This window comes from Anoplopoma fimbria, chromosome 17, assembly GCF_027596085.1.
Source record: "Anoplopoma fimbria isolate UVic2021 breed Golden Eagle Sablefish chromosome 17, Afim_UVic_2022, whole genome shotgun sequence".
Lineage (NCBI taxonomy): Eukaryota > Metazoa > Chordata > Actinopteri > Perciformes > Anoplopomatidae > Anoplopoma > Anoplopoma fimbria.
This window is the reverse complement of record NC_072465.1, coordinates 9105183-9126476: the sequence shown is the minus strand read 5'-3', so window position 1 is coordinate 9126476 and position 21294 is coordinate 9105183. Positions and strand designations below refer to the sequence as shown.

The 21294-nt window shown below is 40.7% G+C and overlaps 2 protein-coding genes across 2 annotated transcripts; both read left to right on the top strand.

Annotated features, from left to right (window-relative positions):
• The first annotated feature begins 3015 nt into the window (after positions 1-3015).
• Positions 3016-6093, top strand: snrpe (small nuclear ribonucleoprotein polypeptide E). Its single transcript, XM_054617183.1, has 5 exons — positions 3016-3224; positions 3806-3832; positions 3937-3999; positions 4945-5023; positions 5864-6093. Exons 1-5 carry the CDS (start codon positions 3171-3173, stop codon positions 5917-5919), a joined length of 279 nt encoding a protein of 92 aa, XP_054473158.1. The 5' UTR covers positions 3016-3170; the 3' UTR covers positions 5920-6093.
• A 744-nt stretch (positions 6094-6837) lies between these two features.
• Positions 6838-21294, top strand: cdc42 (cell division cycle 42). Its single transcript, XM_054616062.1, has 6 exons — positions 6838-6926; positions 13109-13249; positions 13660-13732; positions 14456-14565; positions 14854-15051; positions 19500-21294. The coding sequence occupies exons 2-6, from the start codon at positions 13145-13147 to the stop codon at positions 19587-19589; spliced, it is 576 nt and encodes a 191-aa protein (XP_054472037.1). The 5' UTR covers positions 6838-6926; positions 13109-13144; the 3' UTR covers positions 19590-21294.

Sequence of the window (21294 nt, the reverse complement as noted above, 5' to 3'; positions counted from 1 at the left end):
GACCATTGTCCCTTTCCTGGCAGATATCAGAAGATGCCCATATGACCTTGACTGTGACTAAGGACACGAAAGCGTGACACCAGTGTGTGTGTGTGTGTGTGTGTGTGTAGTGTGTGTGTGCTAGTGTGTGTTAACACGAGCCCCCTCATTGTTATCTGGACTCCTGGCTGGGGGGCCTCTGTGGCGGCCAGCCGCAGTGCCAGTGACCGCGGTGTCTCCCGTCTCTCGGCCCTCCTTGAGAATGCGAGCAGGCACGTGGCATTGAGAGTCAGCGGGCCAATTCCTGTCTTCCCCCCTCCACCCCCATAGCGCCAACACAAGCATGTGGCACTCGACAGCGATGCCGATGAGCGACGCACGCCACCGGCCGGCCCTGCCTTTTAAGATGGGGTCCCTGACCCCCAACCCCTCCCGAAAGGCGACACCTCGGCCTCCGCTGCCGAGCCTCCTTGCGTCTTCTCTTTCCTCTCCCCACTTGCCGACTCTCGTCTGTCCTCGGCTGCTAATTTTCGTCACACTTTCTCCTCTGGGCGGGGGGGGGGTTGTCTGTGTTGTATGTTATTAATACTATTGTTAACTGCACACTCAAGGCTGTCCCCCCCAAACCCTCAACACCCCCCTCTTTCCCTCACCCTGACTCGGCTCATCATGTTACAGGTATATTGTGCGCAACAGAGAAATTGCCAATCCCTCTTTATATAATACCATCTATAAATATCAAGAGGGAATACCTTGGCCAATTATGGTTGGATGCAGGCTGATTGTCATGAAGTGTCTGGCAACCAGACTTCAAGGCCTTCTTCTTGGCACGAGAGCAGCTGGAGGGTTTGGACTGCAGTGGGTTTTTTTCTCAGATGAAAGATGAAGAGAGAGGCGTTTTCTTTTTCTAGAAGCTTAATCTTAGATATGAGTAGCCAACCTGTAGGGGACGAGATCAGGAGGAAACATTGATTATTCCATTTATCTTCCAGAGAAGCTGCTGTTAACTTCACCAAAGAGTTCAGATGTTCTGTAAGACTGAGGCTCCAGTGCCTGCTGGAGCGTTTGATATGTGACACAGCGCCCTCTAGATGCACCTACTGCTAGATGGGAAATTTTGGAAAATTAAAAGTACTTTTTTGTATTACAAAATAAAAAATAATATATTTATTCACTATTATTTTAATTCCTATTTGCAAACTAAAGAATAGTGTTTTTTAATCACATCTCTAGTGAATTAAACTCACATGAGTCACTTCTTATCAGTAAAAGGAAGATTTTGCACGTGATTTGAACTTTTGATAACATGTAACACCATTTTTTTCATTGCATTTATCAGAGATGCAAACAACAAGAAGGAAGCTGTTGGGCTTTCGTTTGCAGTCGCTTTGCATGCATCTTCGCTGTGTGAACTTTTGTTTCACGTTTTCCGCTCATGTCCGTCACATTTCGCTCCAATCCTTATTTATTAATTATTCATATATATAAGGTCACATATCCATATTACAGTAAAAAAAATGAAACATGTATGCATTAAAGGAGGACTTTTCAGCTCATTGTATAGAGAGGTCAGACATCAATATCAGCTAACAAGTGAGACCATTCTCAGGAGCTAGTATGGATGGTAGTATGGAAGCAATGAAGGGCCACACGGATTGGAATCTTAAAAGCAACTGAATACCTAGTTGTGAAATTTCAACAATATTGAATAATGTTTAAAATGTAAGGACTACCATTAAGCACATAGCACTGAAATATTTCCCTTTGAAAACCAGTTATCCAAATGTATGAAATTTTAATTCCTCCCTCTCCTGTTATTTAAAGGTGTGCTATATTCACATGGAATAGAGGGCTGATTGAAATCCATTGTACGTCTGTCCTATAAGTTATGATTTGTCAGTCATACGATCCAAGAGGGGAAAAGTTAAGAGGAGTGACTGGAAACTTGAAATTGTCTTCTGGAACTTGCAAAGATGGAAGTAAAATGTTTTAATTCAGTGGTATTAAAAATGTTAAGCGTTAGAGTCCCTGCTCGTTACAGAAAATCATATACACATGAAAGAATGTGGAGACCTTAAGCTTACAGCAATATCATTCCAAAACCACAGCCATCAATGTGTTGCTGTAACAGCCTCCACTCTTCTGGTTTCAAGCTTTCTGTTAGTACTTGGTTGCAAGGATTTGCTTCCATTCAGCTACAGGAGAACGTATTAATGTAAGTTCAAGTTCAAGTACTGAGTGAACAATGCTGTTCAGTGGTGGATGAGAGAGAGCTTTTTTATTCTCTCCCATGGGGCCACCTGGTGGGTTAATCTGGCCATGGCTTCTGAAGAACAAGCTAAAAAAAGGCAATTGTGTACATGTTAAAAGCTGAATATTAAAGCCAATGCAGATATGGTATAAGTGTAATAATAGCATAAAATGTAATTAAAATGTAATGAACATTTTTTTATTCACGAATCTAAGAATGTGACAGTGGAATGCTTTGGAAGCACCTTGCATAATGCATAACGTTTAAAGTGAGGGAAGAAGACCACTGTACATTAAAAGTGCATGTTACTCGTTGATGATGGATTTTGACAGTGCCTATTGCCCTTCTACCAAAAAAGACATTTTTGAGTCAATTTAAATAAGAGTATGGATGTAACTCTAAATGTCGAAGTCCATACTCTTATTTAAATTGATAGTTTTGTGTAAAACAACTAGTTTGGCTTTGAGGGTGGAGTTGGAGCTTTCTGCATAGCACAGATGGCCTTTCCAGACAGTGCACCATGGCAGCGAGCAAGTGGCTGCTCTCAATACTAACATTTGTTTTTTAATATATTTTATACATATAAATATATTTACTAAAGCAGTAGCTATTAATTAATAAGCTGTGGGACAAAATATGTTTTGCCATTTTGTGTCAATAGCCTTCCAAAGTAAATGCATGCGCGTGCACACGTATATACTGTCTTTGTGCACGTTCACACGTCTGAGGAGCAACAAATGGGTGCAGTACTGACCTCCTAACTACAGGGGCGCTGTTCCACGTCACTCGACGTCTTTACTATAACTTGCACCAGCACGCGGAAGAAGCCCGCCATTAAAGCAAATCAACCTCACAACGTGAGTGTTTCGTTGTCGTGCACTCTTTTAAAAAGGTGCAATTTTTTTTAAACAATACCTACCGCTGGTATTTTCTTGGAAGAATGGCGTACAGGGGACAAGGACAGAAGGTCCAGAAGGTTATGGTGCAGCCCATTGTATCCTTTTTGTGTTTCAGTGCACGAAAGACGCGGTTGAAAAACTTAGCAGCTAGGCTAACCTTTCTCATTAGCCTGCTAGCTAGTCATTCATTTGTCGTGTTGCGAACGAGGAGCGAGGTTTGACAGAGCTATATGACTAGACAACGACCTAATGCAAACAGGATGCGTGTCTGAATTTAAAAGCACCGTGGCGGTGATTTGTGGTTCTTCATAGCGCGTTTAAAGAAGCCATGTGTAAACACAGCCTCTGTAACGTGACCCACAGCACGACAGACTGCATTCAACAGTTCCGGTGTTCTACTAGGTGGCTTTCTGACATACAAAATAATTGTAGCATGAATTAGCAGTTCGATATCTAATGGAAAAAATAGTTTGAGTTAAATAGAGATCTGTGTCTACATGGATTGGTTCAGCATAGCTTTTCTAATGTCTAACGTGCTCTGAAATGCCATCAGTAGTAATAATATCTTTATTATGTCATGAGCAATAACTCTTTATGGTGAACATGTCTAGCTTATGTCAATGTGTGTTCGTTTGGTGGTTCTTGAACCTTGAATTTCCTTGACTCCATGTATCAGAATCTAATTTTCAGGTATCTACAAAATGTAAGTATTTACTTAAACCTTTTTTTCCTCCACAGTTTATTTAGATTTAGTTTTGTTTGATGTTTGGTTGAAATGGAATTCTAATCTCTTGTTCTCCATACCAGCGCTCACGGATCCAGGTCTGGTTATATGAGCAGGTGAACATGCGGATAGAGGGCTGCATCATTGTAAGTTTGTCTCTTTTGCTCTTGTCTCTTTATTCTTGAATAAGGCCATTAAGTAGGCTGAATGGTCTGAGACAATGTACACATTTTAATCCCACAAAAAATAATATTGGAAAGTTGTTTATCTACATGAAGATGCTTAAACTAGTGAAATCACTGATCAATCCTAGTACGATCTCTACTAGTGATCAGACTAGGAACTGAGTCCACAAGTAATTTGTTTTACTAGAAAAGAGGTCTCTCTGTTGGAGTTGTTGGTACTACTAAAACACTGCCCATTGGCAATAGGCTATCTGCAGATGGTGGGAGTAATAATATGGGACCAGTAAGATCTAAACCAGCCTAACCACTTCTTCTCTAGCGTAACTGTCCACTGCCTGACACATTTTGGCTAACGTTCTGTTAATATACAAGATCTTGTACTGTTAATTTAATGATGAAAAGTCTAAATTCTTACCTTTTTATAACTTAATATCGTTTTAATCATTTACTTTAGCTTTGGCTTTACCAGAGCTGGCAAAAGGATGTTTATACTGGGGAATCCGCTGTGAACTAACCTTAGCCTGGTTCAGACCGTATAAATACCCTTCTCTCCTCACTGTAAACCTTCTGACGTTTTTAGTATCTAATAGCATTAATCTGATAAATTGTTTTGGGTCCCTGAATACAATTTACACTGATAGATTTGTGCTTTTGTACATTTTGTTGTGCATCCTTGTGTTGCATAATGACAATAACTGATCCTTGAATCCCTGAAACATACGGGCACATCCTCATGAAGCGGTGGCGTTCATAGAGTTGAAACAAGCAATTTCTGAAGAATTTGTGCAGTTGTTGAACCTTATGAGAGCAAACCTCATGGATAAATATGAGGGAGTCATGATAAAAACATGAAAATGTTAATGCGTTGAAATACATTTTGTCTAACGGTTTCGTCTTGGTCTTAAGGGTTTTGATGAGTACATGAACCTGGTTCTAGATGATGCCGAGGAAGTCCACATGAAGACTAAGAACAGGAAGCCGCTGGGTAATAAATACATTTTTGATATGTTCTGTAGCTTTGTCTCTGCGTTTAACTGTTTAGCATTGATTTGTACACATGCATATGGGCACACCTGTCACTGTAACACAGACTATACCTGGTCGCTATTATGCTTAAACATCTGCATTCCATTAAGGTGAGGCGCTTCCAGGGTATACTGTGGTAGTGTGCAACCAATGAAAAAAGTGGCTTTTAAATCCTGTAAAAATGCTTCTGAATGTTTTAGTTTCCCAATGGGATTGTTTTCTGTTTATATTACGGATGTCACGATGTAACATTTTCACAACTTGACTTGTTTATTTTATATTTTCCCTTTTTTCACTCAAAACACGAGTGTATCGTCAATACTGTTATAAAAGCAGTTATTTTTTTCTGCCTCTATTTCAGAATAAGCACAACACTTCTAGCTGACTTTTAATTGATTAAAAACAGTAATGGATACATTTGGGAATTAACTAATGGAATCTCATCAAACACAAGGAATACGTTGTCTCCCAAACGTAGAATATATATTTTATTTTTTTACGTTGCTGAACGTGCCTATAGATGGTGGTTGAGGAGGCCTGCCTTATTGTTTCTTGAATACTTTTTTGGGGTTGTACGTTACCTAATGAACACACCTGTGCTGAGAGGGGAAGGGCTCGTAGAGAGAAACCAAAGATTCTACAGATCCTACATACACTGGGTTCCCTATCATCTGTAGCCAACTTGACAGGCGCTCAGTGCTTTGTCCATAAGTGAGGTTACAATTTGTATCTCTTTCCATCCATCATCTCGCTCTTCTGATCCGCCTCCACTTTTGTTTCTTCCTCTTGTGTCCCCCAGGGAGGATCATGTTGAAAGGAGACAACATTACCTTGCTACAGAGTGTTACCACCTAGGACAGCGGGGACACCTACAAATCTTACCTTTCTTGAAAAGAAATGTTTCCCTTCTTGTTTTGTTTTTGCAAATTTTGTTTTGAGTATGTTTGTTTATACAACATGAGTATTGTAATTTTTTCTTTCTAACATGTGGCTTTGAGAATAAATCCTTTTTTTTTCTTTCTTACAGCTGGTATTTTGACTTATTTCACTACATGTTAATAATAGCACAATTGCTTGCAGGAGTATTTGGGTCATTGGGCTTCTGTGCCCTCTAGTGGCAGACGGCACTACTGCAAAGTACTTATGTAGGTCAAACTCTTCTAGCTCCAAATAAAATATTAGCAGTGAAAAGGTACTTTTACTTGAGAACAAAATAGATGAACCTGGCAGTGTTTTTTCACAGGGACCTTCTCTTACAATTTTACATTGTGTTTTGAAACGGAGGTAAGGAAAAGGAATACTTTTTGGCACAGTGTAAACAATTCTTAAAAGATGACTGCTGCACGAAACATGAGAGCAGATTTGGTCAGATGAAACAAATCGAGTGAAGCAATAATCAAGCATGTCCAAATTTTGCATTGAGGCACTTGGTATTTATAACATTTGCCTAGTTTGAAATGATCCATTCTTATTAGATACATATAGAGACGGGGACATAATCATTGAGTGTTACTCCTCGTGCAAAGTGAGTGTTAACCTTGTAACCTTTGTCACATGAAAAACTATATCCCCAAACTGCACCATTTAACTGGAGTTAATTTGTATTTCATAATTTAAACGTGTAGTTTTGAATTATAACTACCACAAATATGTGTTTTATGTTGGACTACAGACTTCCCGTCCAACCATTCATGCTACTGGGTTGTTTCTTATACTATAGAAAAGTAGCCTTGTTGTACTATCGATTAACGTAATGACGTAGCATTAGCACTACGCACGCAACGTGTCCCTGTTCTGTTGACTGGGAAGCCCCTAGCGCGGAGCTGCCAACGCCCGGCGTAAAGACACAAATAGAGGATACGGTACGGAGAAAAGAAACGTTTTTTATTATTATTGAGCTTTAACTGTTGTTTTTCATTTCGAATGCTTTCAACACAATCTGTACTGTGCGTCTGTTATACGTTGGTTGTGACTTTCAAATGAAAATAACTAATTCAGGAACAGCATCCGCTAAGGAGAGCTGAGCCAGTTAGCTTTAAAGCTAACCGAAGAGGACAGTATGCTAGTTAGCAAAGCAGGCAGCCTGGTAGATACACCTCTCCGGGTTGTGTGGTAGACACACTCAATGTATTTGTGATGCAAGTGGTGTGAGCATGTTGTGTCTCTTCTCCTTTAAGTAACGCTAAAGCAGTAAAGAGCGGAAGATGTAACTGGTTAGCTACTAGCTAGCTGTTAGCTGTTAACGAGCTGAATGAAAAACACGAAACAGACTCCAGCTTGGTGGTGTTGCCTGGTTTTCTGCATTATAAGACCATTGCACAGTGTGACGGTAATGTTTGCGTGCTAATGTAGATAATCACAATAGTGACTGGTTAAGAAGAAGAAGAAGGACGGTGAAGTGAAATCGTTTAAACAACCGGCAGGAAATAAGGCCAGACGGAGGCCGCCAGGACATCCGAGCTAACGTTGTCTTTGAGCAACACCAGTCTCTATCTCTCGGGTTTGATTGCAAAATGTTTCTGTTGTGTAACGCTAGTTGGCTATAATGCACGTTACACATACAGGATGCTGGTGGTAGCGACACCACTCGTGGTCGCAAATGTAGACGCGTCATAAATTGCGAGGTCACTAATGTAACAGAGTCACAGATTGTGTCGATGTTAAAATGAAACGCTTGTGATTTATCTCTTTGACTTGGACGTCGGCGTGTGTCAGGTTTCACTGCTTGAGGACAGTCACACAATCTTTGTATTAGATGAACTCAGAAGGACGCTTGACCAATCATCGGGGAAAGGTTTAATAACTATGATGTAATGCACAACATGTCACAACCTCCCACCATGAAGCTGAGAGGACGCAGTGATGTTTGTTTCTGTGGTTGCTTGAAGTCATGTTATTACGTTTATAATAGAAAATGCACACTGGTCGGATCTGGTGAGCTCCTCCGAGTCTTGCAGAACTTCTCAGTAGACTAAGGGAGTACATTTCGATTTAGTAATTTATGTTGTTGTGAAAATACCACATCAAACCGAATTTCAGCTGCCTTTCACTACTACTCTTTTTAAGCTGCCCTGCCCTCAGAGTGCTTACTGGCCTACAAACACAAATGCGTGGCTTAAGTCTCGAAGCATTATTGCAGCTGCAGCCAGCTACCCTCTGTTGGCCGTGGCCATGGTCTTACTGCGGGGTTTGGCTTTAGAATGGGTCAAATGATTCAGAACTACTCCCATTAGAAGAAGCTTTACGCTTTCCTTGGTCACATATTGTTCCATGAAACCCATGAGCCCTGCAGGGCAGTACGATACTTCAGTCCATACACTGTTGTATGGATGTAAGTGATCGCCATGCAGTGAGCCTGTGGTAAAATAATTCCTCCAGACAATGGCAGGCTTTTTCCTTGCCAAACAATTGGTTTAGTTGGTGCTTGAAGCACAGTTTTTCTTGATATTTCTTTTTTACACCCATCCCAGTAGGGCCCATCTAATGTGAAGTGATTAAAACGACACTTAATACGGCTGGAAAGTTTACTGGGAGGTCCACAATATCCCTCCCCCTCTCCATTCAGGCACTACAACAAACCAGTAGAAGTAATGTCTACAAGGGTGAATCATATATGAAGGCAAGACGGGAATTTGTATGTTATTTTAAAAAAGTTTCTTATTTTCTGATTATTCACTATACACAGCCAATAAATAAATATATAGTATGGCTAACACATTGGATATTGATACGTAACATTAATAATCTAAACATTGTCATATACAATAAAGAGCCCGTTTGACTGAATAGTGAAAGCAATTAGGCCTATATTTTCTTGATTATATACTCACAAACTTCTACTTCAATAAGATTTTGAATGCAGGACTTCTACTTGTGGGTTAGGGTGTTTTTTTTAAATTGAGGTGACTTTTGAAACCAGCTGGATTTCATTTGATCAACTATAACCGGTGACCAGCAGAAATCATATTGTTGGTTTTTTTTTGCTGGTCACATTTAGTCCCTTGTGCCGCAGCCGCATGGTAGTTTTACGTTGGCTAACAGCGGCGCAGGCAGTAACTTCACAGACGCACACATACACACACAACGTGTGTCGGTGAGTGAAGAAGACATAGAGCTCACGTTTGGTTACAACTGCAAATCCAAAGTAAGACGGGGATGAACAACCTTAAAAACAGTTGGAACAACTATCAGACATTTATTTTATTGTAATTCATCCAGATGCATGCTTCTCAGAGTAATCACAGTGAGCGGCTTGTCTGCCGACAGCACAGAGGCTTAACACCTAATACCAACAAAGGTTACATTGACTTGCATTATGATGCGTTTGGAAAATAAAGATAGATTAAGAAGGAAATTATAATGCAATCATGGTGTCTTTAAGTTCTTGCCAAGAAATTTGACAGTTATTTGAAGGGGATGTTTTCGCAGCAATATAAACAAGATGTTAGAAAGGGACTGATGACTTGTTTCAATTCCTAACACTAGGAAGTTTATAATATTTAATCAAAACTATTGTCAAGATTGTCAAGAACGTAAAAATGTTAACTTGCACACTCTCAAAAAACGACTGAATATGCAACCATTTTGGTCGCCGTCTGTTGCTCTGTTCCCAGCACTGCACATGAAAATGCACAGGGGTCCTCCGTAGTAGTGGAGTCCATTCAGACTGCAAAGGGACATCTACAGAACCGTCCGCTTGTCCTGCCAAACGTCTCATTATAATCGCGCATCAGTAATCACACCGGCCCGTCATGTTTTGAACACAGTTATAAACTTACTGATAACAGCGTGTTGTTTGGAAGTGAACAAAGCCTTGACTGTGTCAGACAGAGGAACCCAGCGCCATTACAAATTCTGTGTCGGATTCTTTGGACATGGAGGATTTTATTTTTTGGACTTCATGTAGTGATCTTGTCTTAAAGTCAAAATCCCCTGTACAATGCCCTGTTGATATTTTCTCGCAGGGGCTCTAACCTTTTCACGTCTATATTTTTCCTTCTTTGCTGCACAGTTTTGACTACAGTGGTGGAAACCTCTCATGAGCATTAAAGAAACAGGCCTCTAGTCAAGGTTGCAAGCTGTTGAGTCTGCGCCTCCGTATGGGCTGCCCGCACAAGCGTTATCTATTAGTTGGCCATTAGCAGAGGCAGCTGTATGCTTTAATCTAATTTTTGTTTAGCGTCCTACCACAACGTCTGGTACGGGAAAACGTTGTATTTCTTGACTAGGTGTTTCTTGATATAATTTCATTTTTGCCTTGCGATCAATACGGAAAACGTTTATATAGGGCAATTGGTTGTTGTTGTTGTTGTTGTTGTTGTTAGCAGTCAGCAACATTGGACATTTTGATGGCAGTATGGAGCCCCTGACTTATTTAAGAAAAGAGCTGTTTAAAGTAGGTTGTATGAAATGCCCCTCTGCTTCTTCACCCAACTCCCAACGGGAAAATATCGTGACAAATCAGATGACTTTATACCAGGATAACACATTCATGTTGACAAGAATTCAAGTGAATTTGCATTCAGTGGTAGATCCGTAATCAGCCTCAAATTTGACTGACCGACAGACTGTCTGTCATTCCCACTAAACATTCATTAAAATATATATGAGAGCCTATCTGACATATCATAACAGCCTATTTTGTCAAGTGATTTGTATGCTGAAGAAATCCATATATTTGTATTTCCTGTGTTTCTGCAGGATATCCACCAGAGTTCTGTTACCACCCCCCCCCCCTTTGTTCACCCCCACCCCCACACTGTGGTGCAGAGCTCTGCAGTGGCTTGGCACTGACGTACTGTAACTTGTGGAGGACAAACAGGGGAATACTGTGGTCCACATACTACATATAGCCTGTTGTCTCTGAATGCACAATGCACCAAGATGCATCACATTGTTACAGACAATGATTCAAGGTCAACTTTATTGGTAATCTATTGTTTCACTCATGTTGTAGGCTATTTTCTGTTGAAGGCATTTCGACATACGTGCACATACATTTTACATAATCAAAAGAACAGGCTGCAAAATCATTTCCATTAACAAATAATATGCAGATCATTTTCTCAATTAATCGTTGGAAAAATAGTGAAAAATCGCCTTATGAAATTTCCAACCGGATTTTCAGATCATCTGTTTTGTTTGTCCAGCCGTCCAAAACCAAGACAATCAATGTACTATTAGTGAAACAATGAGCAGATGGTTTGAGGCTTTAACTGAATTCTATGAAGCTGCTATAGTTTCCAGGATTCTTTAGTGTGGACCTTGCTGGTTCACTCTCACAGTGTCATGGCTTTCCGGGTCCACATGAATAGAACAAAGCCATCATTAATGTTATTAGTAACATTTTTGTATGTAACCAAAAAGCCCAGGTGTTGCTATGTAAGGCCGTTTTTTTGAAGGCATCGCTATCGAAAACTCTGGAGGCTGTAGGGATGTACTTGTTGGCGTTCAACTGAACAGGCCAAACTTAAACGACCAGGTTGCTGTTTGGATTCTGACAAAGGTTGTGTTCACGATTACGTTTGGAGCAATTTCTCTGCGTGCGAATAATCACAATTTGTTTTGTCACTGGGCTAACTGGTCTGCTGCTTATTTAAGAGGTGATACCTTTACTGATGAACGGTTTTGTTTGTTTGGTTCAATTCTGTGAGCTTTTTGAACGTGAACCACTTTTTTCCACCTCAGCAGCATTGAACTTAATATTTAACATATGCACAAGTTGTGAGCGTATTTCCAATTATTTATTAATTAGTAAATATCTGATCCGGTTTAATATTAGTTGAGGATCATATGACATATTTAGTTGGGCTGTCAACAAATGTATGAAACAGATATTCGATTATGAAAATTAATATTTGTTTGTGATTTAAAAAAAAAACTTGATGTAAGCTGCCTTGCATCTAATTAAGCAGAGCCTATTTTACGAGAGCGAAAGCCTAACTGTCCCTTTCTGCTTGTTTTTGTGTGCATGCTTGTCAGTCAAGGGAAGAATAGGCAGGACAACAGCATTTTTAAAAAGATTTTCAGTGTGTTTTTAAAAAAATGAATATTCCGACGTCGTTTCATGACAGCCCTAATCTGTTGTCCCTCTGTTACACCTCTTAATTCTAGGTTCAGACTAACACTAACAGTGATTTGATTTCCATTCTGTTTCTGGGGAATTGAGTGGAAAGGAGTCAACCCCAATCTGGTGTTTTTCTTTTCCTTCCATTTTTTCCCCTCCACCCAAACTGTCGTAAGTCTACGCTAGCACAGCCACAGAATGTGAAATGCCTCGGTGTGAAGCACATTTCTACTGTGTTGTTTGTCCAGCTTTGGTTGTACATGATCCCTCAATCCCTTAAATGAAAAGAGACTCGTTTGGGCATCTGGACACTACCATTGACCCTTTGATTGATTGTTTTTTCAGGAAGGTTAGGTTATTGATCTGTGACTGGATGGGGTTATCTCCCCTTAAACAACCTCATGTCAAGTGGATAATTACATTTTTATTCTGGGGTTGAGTCACCTCAATTTTCAGATTTTAGATCGGGCTATAGTTTTATAGTAACGGGTGTGTTGAAAAGTGCTTTTGCCAACAGTTTGTCAATGAAATTAATGAAAATGCCATCTGGCGTTGAGCTTTCCAAGGTCTCCCCCAGAAAATTGGTTTATCCCCACCCCACCCTTCCTCCCCTTCTGTGTGTCCTGTTGACATAAAATGTCCGCGCTCTCCAATGGAGCTGCTTAATGTTCCCAAAAAAATCAACATTGTTTACAACACTACTACAAAATGCATTCAAACTGGAAGGGGAATAATTGTTGGGAGGGCATTATGCGTTGATTTGGCTGTAGTTTGTACCTTTGGCCACGATGACTTTACAGTTAGTGAAGGCAACTTATGTATTTCACAGGGACAGTGCGCAGCTTCTTAACGGCACCAGAGTTAGCTTAAAGCTAAGTTACAGCCGTAGTCCCTGGTCAGGAAACAGAGAATATGTTATATGCACTAAGCAGTGCCATCAACTAATGAAGTTTCCTTCTTTTTGTTTTTCTCTTCCAGATCTTGAATGAGTAGCGACAACTGTAAAACTCAGCTATGCAGACCATCAAGTGTGTTGTAGTTGGGGACGGTGCGGTGGGTAAAACCTGCCTGCTCATCTCCTACACCACGAACAAGTTTCCTTCTGAATATGTACCTACGGTAAGTGGTTATTCCCATGCAACCCACTGTTACCTATGCTCTACCCGAGCTGTGTTTGTTATTGCGATCAAATGAGTTCAGAAGTAAGTTGATTTTATAGTGGTAATGTTTCTGGCTGTTAGCTTGCTGCACAATTGACTAATATTTAAGATTTGTATTGGAGTTTGTATAACTAACTAACTAACTAACATAGCTACGTGATCAAAGTTCCTTTTTGAATGCAGCTATCTTAAACTTTTTTGTGCTGTATCACCTAGAACCTGATGTCTGAAGATTGTCAGTTTAAAACATATTGTTTATGCAAATTTGAATAACAACACCATATCGGTCAAACACTTGTGGTAATAAGTTGTATACGTTATTCACTATTGAGCAAATGAAATAACCACTGTTTCTGCTCTGTGCTGTAGGTGTTTGATAATTATGCTGTAACGGTAATGATTGGAGGCGAGCCCTACACTCTGGGCTTGTTTGATACAGCAGGTATGTCTTTCCTATTCCAACCTACACTTAGTTACTAGTTCTGTTTGTCCAGGTATCCAGTTAATGTAACTATTACCCATCAATAAATCATAATCATTTGGATTGATTGTAGAGTGTTTCTGTAAGGTAAAAATTTAAACATGGAAAAACATTATACAATCATGTACTTTTTCCATTTAATGTAACTTTATACTTCTAGTCCACTATATCGTAGAGGGAAATGTTGTTCAGATTCTTAACGATACATATAAATCTACTAATAAACAATAGTTATTAAGTAGTCTAAAGCCTAATTATGAAGTAAATAACATAGTAAAAAATGAACTCCACACTTACCAGCTGCAGCATTAAGTCAATAAACACATGATGGCATCAATATTTACGATCCAATGATATAGGCTTACCATAAATATATGATTTGAAATGGTCCATTTTGCCTAATGCGGTAACATATACTTATAGTGTATTTCATTTGTGCTTGAGTAAGATATTGAATCCAGGACTTTGCTTTTACAATGTGCTCTAGTAAACTTTAATTATAAACAAATTGGTTGTATAAGTATGAACAGCGATGACACAGCAAAAAATGTCACACTTACAAAGCAAGGAGTCAGTGTTTCAAGACTGTTCCAATAATGATAATTATCCTAATACATGATATCAGTACTGGTAACATGATATCAGACTGTGAGAGTTAAACATGTTTGTATGTTGTTTCTCTAGGTCAGGAAGACTACGACAGGTTACGACCTCTGAGTTATCCTCAGACAGATGTTTTCCTCGTCTGTTTCTCCGTTGTGTCCCCCTCCTCCTTTGAAAACGTCAAAGAAAAGGCAAGTCAAACCCTTCAGTTTTTTCTTTTCTTTTACCCAGTACGTTGTGAAATATGGATGCTTCTTTTTTCAATCAGATACTTCTATTTTCCTGGATAATGTAGCGTTCAAATGTTCAAATAGACTCTTTGCCGTATTTTTGTTTTGGATCTGAACATTATGACCTCCACTGACAGCAGATCAAACTTGAGTCAGTTAGGAGGAAACCGCACTAATGGAAAAACCCAATGTTAAATGATGGCGACGCAATCTGTCGGCCGTTCCATAACCCTGTTTTTGTGTATCCAGTGGGTTCCAGAGATTACCCACCATTGTCCAAAGACCCCCTTCCTGCTAGTTGGGACTCAGATTGACTTGCGGGATGACCCATCCACTATAGAGAAACTGGCCAAGAACAAGCAAAAGCCCATCACTCCGGAGACAGCTGAGAAGCTGGCAAGAGACCTAAAGGCTGTGAAATACGTGGAGTGCTCAGCCCTCACGCAGGTAATATACATGAATATACACACACACACACACACACACACACACACACACACACACACACACACACACACACACATATATATCTCGGACACGATTCACATCCCAATGGCAAGAATCAAGAAAAAGGAGGAAAGAGGAACAGTTTCCCCCTGACCTGTGCACGCTAGATGAGTTCTAGATGATTTTGCTAATTATGAATCATTAGATGTTTTTCGTATGGCTTAAAACTTTTCTTCAGAGCATGCTGCATCCTGGTTACTGTTGAATATGTGGTAGAATCAGTAGCCCTTCATAGCTACGATTTTCCTTTGGGAGCTACATCGATTCTGATATGAAAATGTTGCTGTTTTTGAAGTTGAACGGAAAGCTCATGCTTTTTTGGGAGCGGAGCCATGGGTGTGCAGGCTAACCTTTGACGAGAATTCAGAGCTGATTATACCACTAGTGCACGTAAAAATGTAGTTGTTCAGGATTTTGATTTGAGTCTGTTCTTGCTGTTATGGTACAGGAACTTAGAGGGCCAAGAAGGAAGACTCTTTGCTGAAATTGTTAATACTATCTTGTAATACGTAGTTTTACTTTTAACTGTTGTATCCGGCCGCGGCGGAAGTGCCGAGAAACAAGGACAAATACACCAAACGCTGAATTAAAAACATGTTATAGTGCAGGTAAAACATTTGACTGAACATGTGACTTTAAGTTATGTGCAAACATTTAAACTATTTTGAGCCCTGTACTTTGAATGGCCTGTGTGAGACTAGATCTAATGAATGATATGCTGTTAGTGGAAATGTTTAAGACCAAGAGTAGACAACATGAATTACCAGTAATACCATTAGAGTTGTGGCACTTAGTACTTGTGTTGGATTATCTGAATGATTAGTCAATTGGTACGTATCTGAGTGTATCTGCTCACTCAAGTCTTTAGTACTTGTGTCATCGTTGGTGTGTGTCTGTTAGAACCAGGAGGAGGGAAGTGAGCAGAGGGAACGTGACTCACAGGAGAACACATGAGCTCGCCCCCACTCAAGGCAGAGAACAATAGTGTTGATGGAGTCGAGGTGGAGCCCCCACCTCTCTGCTCTGCCCCTTCCTTCCTCCTTCCCCCTTCTCTCCCTGGCACAACTGTTGCATAGCTGCTGATGTCATTTCCTGTTTCCTGTGAGGGATCTCGGCACTCTGTCCATAGCCTGCTGTTCAGCGACTCTCTGTCTCTCTTTCGACACTGATCATGTCTGCGCCATGCTTCTCCTCCTCCTCCTCACACTCGTCCGGTTGCTCTCATACCGTCTCTTTGTATTTCACACATACACTTTCCTCCTTGCTCTGCCCCACGTTCCTCTCCTCCTCCACCTCTCCCTCCCTATCTGTCTCTTTCTGTGTTTGCTGTGCTAACTGTGCTGTTCTCTTCCCTCTCCTGCCATTGTAGCGAGGGCTGAAGAATGTGTTTGACGAAGCTATCCTAGCCGCCCTAGAGCCTCCTGAGACGCAGAGAAAGAGGAAATGCTGTCTATTTTAATCTCTCTCTGTGCCACCTTCTCATCTTCTCCTCTGATTGCCACTATTTTGGGCAGTTTTCATTCATTTACCCCATCTCTTTCCTTTCATCTCCTTTCCTCTTTCAATTTATTTACATGTGCTGCTTTTGAAATGTGGACCAATCTTAATCCCAGCCAACTAACTAGCCAATCTAACTCCAGACCCAAACTTCTACTCTGTATTGGAGATTGCATTTCAACTCATCTTTGTGTCACAGCCTGATTTTCTAACTCGTGGCCTCTTGTCATTTCAATGACTTTACTTGTTGCCTTTTCTAACCTGCAACTGCTGACATTTGGTTTGGTTGGTGTGCTGATCTACTTCACCTAGATGTGCCCAATGTATCGATTATACTTGCTGTATTGGGGCTCGTTCCACGTGGGATTGAGTAAATGACCAGATTGTGAACATCAAGTACAAACTGTCCCTTCATTATTTTATTTTTAAGCTGCCGGCTTCAGACCTGGCGTTTCTCTTCTCGCTCTCTTTTATGGCTCACTCACTCACAGACACAATAGAAATGGGTGGGTGAGTGTGACGTATGGGGTGTGTGTTTTTGTATCCCGAGGGAAGCAGGCAACGGGGAACGAGCCTGGAGGTAGCGAAAGAAATGAAGCGCCAAAGCCAGTTTATATGTTTGGAGTTCAGAAACAGTAATAGATGTCAGCCTCCGCTTTGAAAAAGACGGTCAAACTAGCCCCCACCTGGTTTTGCGGTACTTGTGTGTTACCGTAAGAGCATTTAAGAACCGACTGCCAGATATACGCAACCTTCCAGTGAGTGCAGTTTCACATTCATTCAATAAGTCTGTCACTAAGTCAATCAAACGGTTGTTATTTTAGAGAAAATATTAAAATATTGAGAGATATATATATATATATATATATTGTATAATACAACATAGCCTAAAAGCACCCAGCTCCCCAGCCCCATCTTCACCACTGTATTATTCCTAGTTCTGCTACTTTGGCCCCATACTTAATAATTGGCCCCTGGCCAACAGTAGAGCCGTATGTTACTGAGGATGTAGGATGTCGTTGGGGATGTAGCCATTGTCTTAGTCAGCCTTCCCCCTCTGTATTGTAGTAGTAGTTAATGTGGGGAGGGTTTGGACCAAAGCGAGGGTGGAGACTTCACACTGAGATCCATCTCAACACTAAACAGAGCTTCCATTTTTAATGCTGATGTATATTTTGTACTACTGTTAATGTGTGATTAAACAGAACTTGGGAGTAGTGACTATGGTTACATGTCGGGCTTTTATGTACCTGAGTCATATATAGGGAGTGTTTGGCCACCTTAAACCACATTACCACTAACAGGGTGCTGTGGGGGGGGGCTGCTCCGAGGGTTAACAGACCAGATGCTATTTTTTTTAAGTGCCCTAATGTCCCCCTTACAGTACATATTTCTAACTATAAGATAACATTCATTCATTAACGAGTTCCCAATCACTGTAACATCCTCCCCAGTTAAATACCAGTAAACTACTAGAAGCTACAGTCTGAAGCTGTTATTCTACAGTGAACCCTCTGTAATCTATAACAGCAGTGCATTGCTATAAAAAGGTCTTACAGTACTGTGCTGTAAATATAAACTTTACAGTATGATACTGTCAGCTGTTTGGTAGCCATTATACTCAGTGTTCTAACTGTAATCTCCATGAACAGTTTTTGACTGTAAAAAGGATTAAAGTGCAGTAGATTGTTATCTTTACAGTATCATGTGTGAATAAACATGTTAAACCCTAGAGGGTTTGGTGTCTTATTCACCTGTTTCACCCTGGATGATTTTTAGCCCCTGCACTTAATTAAGTTATTCCTGCTTGCTACCATGGGTACCATGATCTTTCTCCTCTGGTTCATAGCAAAGCTACACTTAATGTTATTTTTATTTTTTTTAAATCTCCTGGTAAATGCTTTCTTGCCCTCTTGCTTGGCCCAAACTTTCTCTAAATATGACACACGTGCCATTAACTGTGGTGCACATCCTGCTGTCTTAAAAGTCCGGATCATTTGGATATGTTACTTAAAAAAAAAAAAAAAGAAGAAGCTATAATTGTGTGAAATGTCCTGTGAAATGAATGAATGAATGAATAAAGGACAAATGAACCTGCTCTCCGGCTCCCTTTCTTCTTCCAGTGCTTTGGTTGTGTTAATAACCTGAGTGAAACAGCGAAGAGAGGCTTACTGGTTTACTGCATAGTGCAGCTCTGGTTACCTCATGTGATCAAGCTCACGGTGTAAGCAGCTCTGCTCAGAGGAAAATACAAAGAGAAACATTCACTTTTAGTGAGTAGACCTACGTTGTGATGAATATTGTTCTACATATTTAGAATCTAAATGGCCTCTTGTAGTGAGTAAGTCGGCACGCTTTGATCTGAAGAGCGGAGGCAGTGAAGTAAAAGAGAAACTGGTCGGTGTGGAATGAAAATGCTCACTTTTCCCGTTTTGGTTTTGTGTTGTATAGCGTCAGGGGGTCTGATCCCTTCTTCCTCCACTTTCTTGTTTGACTTGCCTTTTGGTTTCAGCTGTCCGCTACACTTTGCACTCAAGCATGCATGTGATTTGTTTTAATCCCCGACCTGGCTCACACAATTAACCACATTTATAGGAAAAACATTCTCCTGAGTTGTTTGTTGCAGATCTGATTTGACCTCCACATATTTGTTTAATATATTTATTTGTCCCCAACAGCACTCTCACATTTCTCACACTGTTTTTATGACACGCCACTTGCAGATGCTTAATGCTACTTTTTTGTTCTCACCCAGTTATTTTTCCTCTGTTTAAGCTGTTATTATTGTGTTCCACCTTTTTGATTGACCTGTGTGTGTGTGTGTGTGTGTGTGTGTGTGTTTTGCGTTGTCCTTTTCAATTGAGCCTGTGCTTGTGTGTTTGTGTCCACAGAAAGGCCTAAAGAATGTGTTTGATGAGGCGATATTGGCTGCACTGGAGCCCCCAGAGCCCAAGAAGAAACGCAAATGTGTGCTGCTATGAGAGGCTCCTACACACAAACACACCCACACAAACACAACACATACATTTATCTTAAATACACACACACACACACACACACACACACACACACACACACACACACACACACACACACACACTCTCCCCTTTGCTCTCGCTCCGCTACGGTTGGTCATCAGCATTGCCCTCCACAGAGAAGACTAGAAAGAAAGAAAGAAAAAAAAGTTTCTGATAGTACTCGGCAATAATAGGACGCTTCAACCCTGAGATCAACCCAACGTGGCCAACAAGGCCGCGGCGGGCTCTTCAGGGCGGCGTAGCCTCGGACGAGGGATCCAGATACCAAGCTCACACACAAGTAGAATTCACTCTGTCGCGCTTTTGATAGATTGTTTTTGATTCCGTCAGTATTGTGGCCCGATCAACTTTTTAGATGCTCATGGATATAAGCCCGGCCCCTCCCAGCTGCCCGATTGGTGGCTGCTCACACTTGTCGGTCCCGCCCTCCGCCCCCCTCCGTTGACGAGCACACTCGTCGGCCAATCCCTACGTTTCTTTCTCAGCTCTACCAGAAGAAATGCTAACAAAAGTAGTATTTTGTTTCTGTTTTGCCAACCCCCCCCTCCCCTGCCATTTTCTCCTCAAACACGACACGTCTGAGATATTTATTCCATGTTCCAGATAGACGCGCTCCTAACCACTATGGAAACTGTATGTCTGACAGGACTCAGCAATATTGCTGCATCCTCCACACAGCTCTCCCAGAGGAAAATGAATTAGTAGATATTGCCATCTAGTGTCCATTCGGAGCGTGGTAATCACTTGAAGAGCTTAAAAAAGGCGTCCAGTAGTAATGGGTCGGTTGACTGCAAGGAATTGGGCCTTTTTTAGATGCAGGGAACTTAAAACAGTGTTAGCAGAGCAAGCGGTGTGCTCTTGATGCGTTGCCGGGGGGACCAAGGACAGGTGAAGCAAGATGCTGTTTTAACATTGTCGTCACCTCACACTTCGAACGGGTACAGCAGAGACATCCGTGCAAAAAAAATGAAAAAAAAGTTCCTTGGCGTGCACTGGCAGCCAAATCTTCATCCTTGAACAGCCGATCGATGAATTTCTACCCAAATTCAGAATTTGGTGCCTCCGGGCCGTGTGTCTGAGTCTATGAAGGGCTGTCCGCTCTGCTGTACCGGTTCAAACTGCACACGGTGCTGCACGTAGCCGAGCCTTGGTCTCTGTTCTTAAGGATAGGTTTGACAGATGTAATTATAATGTAAGCTGGCACACAATGTTGATGTAGGCTCCAGGTGTTTTTACCAAAACATTTTTTTTTTTCTTCATTTTTTTGTTTGTGCTGTTTTTTTTATTTTATATATATATATATATAAATATATAAAAAAAAAAGGTTACTTTCACTCCTTTTACATTTAGGGGTGTGAACTCATCTGAACTCTTCCCTGCCAGTTTATACCAAGAAAAGCTCTGATTGGTTTAGTTAAATACAAACCCCCAACGGCAGAGACTGTTTAGGTAAAGATCATTTGTGATCGGTTGGTTCTTGTTTTTCTTTACTGGTGGCTTAGAGTTGGGTCGATTTCCAGCCCAAGTCAGTATAATTATTATAACCTGTTGTTGTTTTGGTGCAAAACCAAATGCTCTGTCGAAAGTCTTTGTTCTTTGTATATGCATTCTTTAAAAAAATATTAAACTTATACCTTAATTGCCTTTA

Bases quoted from the DNA above. Each gene is read 5' to 3' on its own strand.
- snrpe (XM_054617183.1), top strand. From the start codon at position 3,171: ATGGCGTACAGGGGACAAGGACAGAAGGTCCAGAAGGTTATGGTGCAG. The intron at 4,000-4,944 runs GTAAGTTTGTCT...CTTGGTCTTAAG, and splicing joins GGATAGAGGGCTGCATCATT to GGTTTTGATGAGTACATGAA. The intron at 5,024-5,863 runs GTAATAAATACA...TGTGTCCCCCAG, and splicing joins TAAGAACAGGAAGCCGCTGG to GGAGGATCATGTTGAAAGGA.
- cdc42 (XM_054616062.1), top strand. From the start codon at position 13,145: ATGCAGACCATCAAGTGTGTTGTAGTTGGGGACGGTGCGGTGGGTAAA. The intron at 14,566-14,853 runs GCAAGTCAAACC...TTGTGTATCCAG, and splicing joins TTGAAAACGTCAAAGAAAAG to TGGGTTCCAGAGATTACCCA. The intron at 15,052-19,499 runs GTAATATACATG...TTGTGTCCACAG, and splicing joins AGTGCTCAGCCCTCACGCAG to AAAGGCCTAAAGAATGTGTT.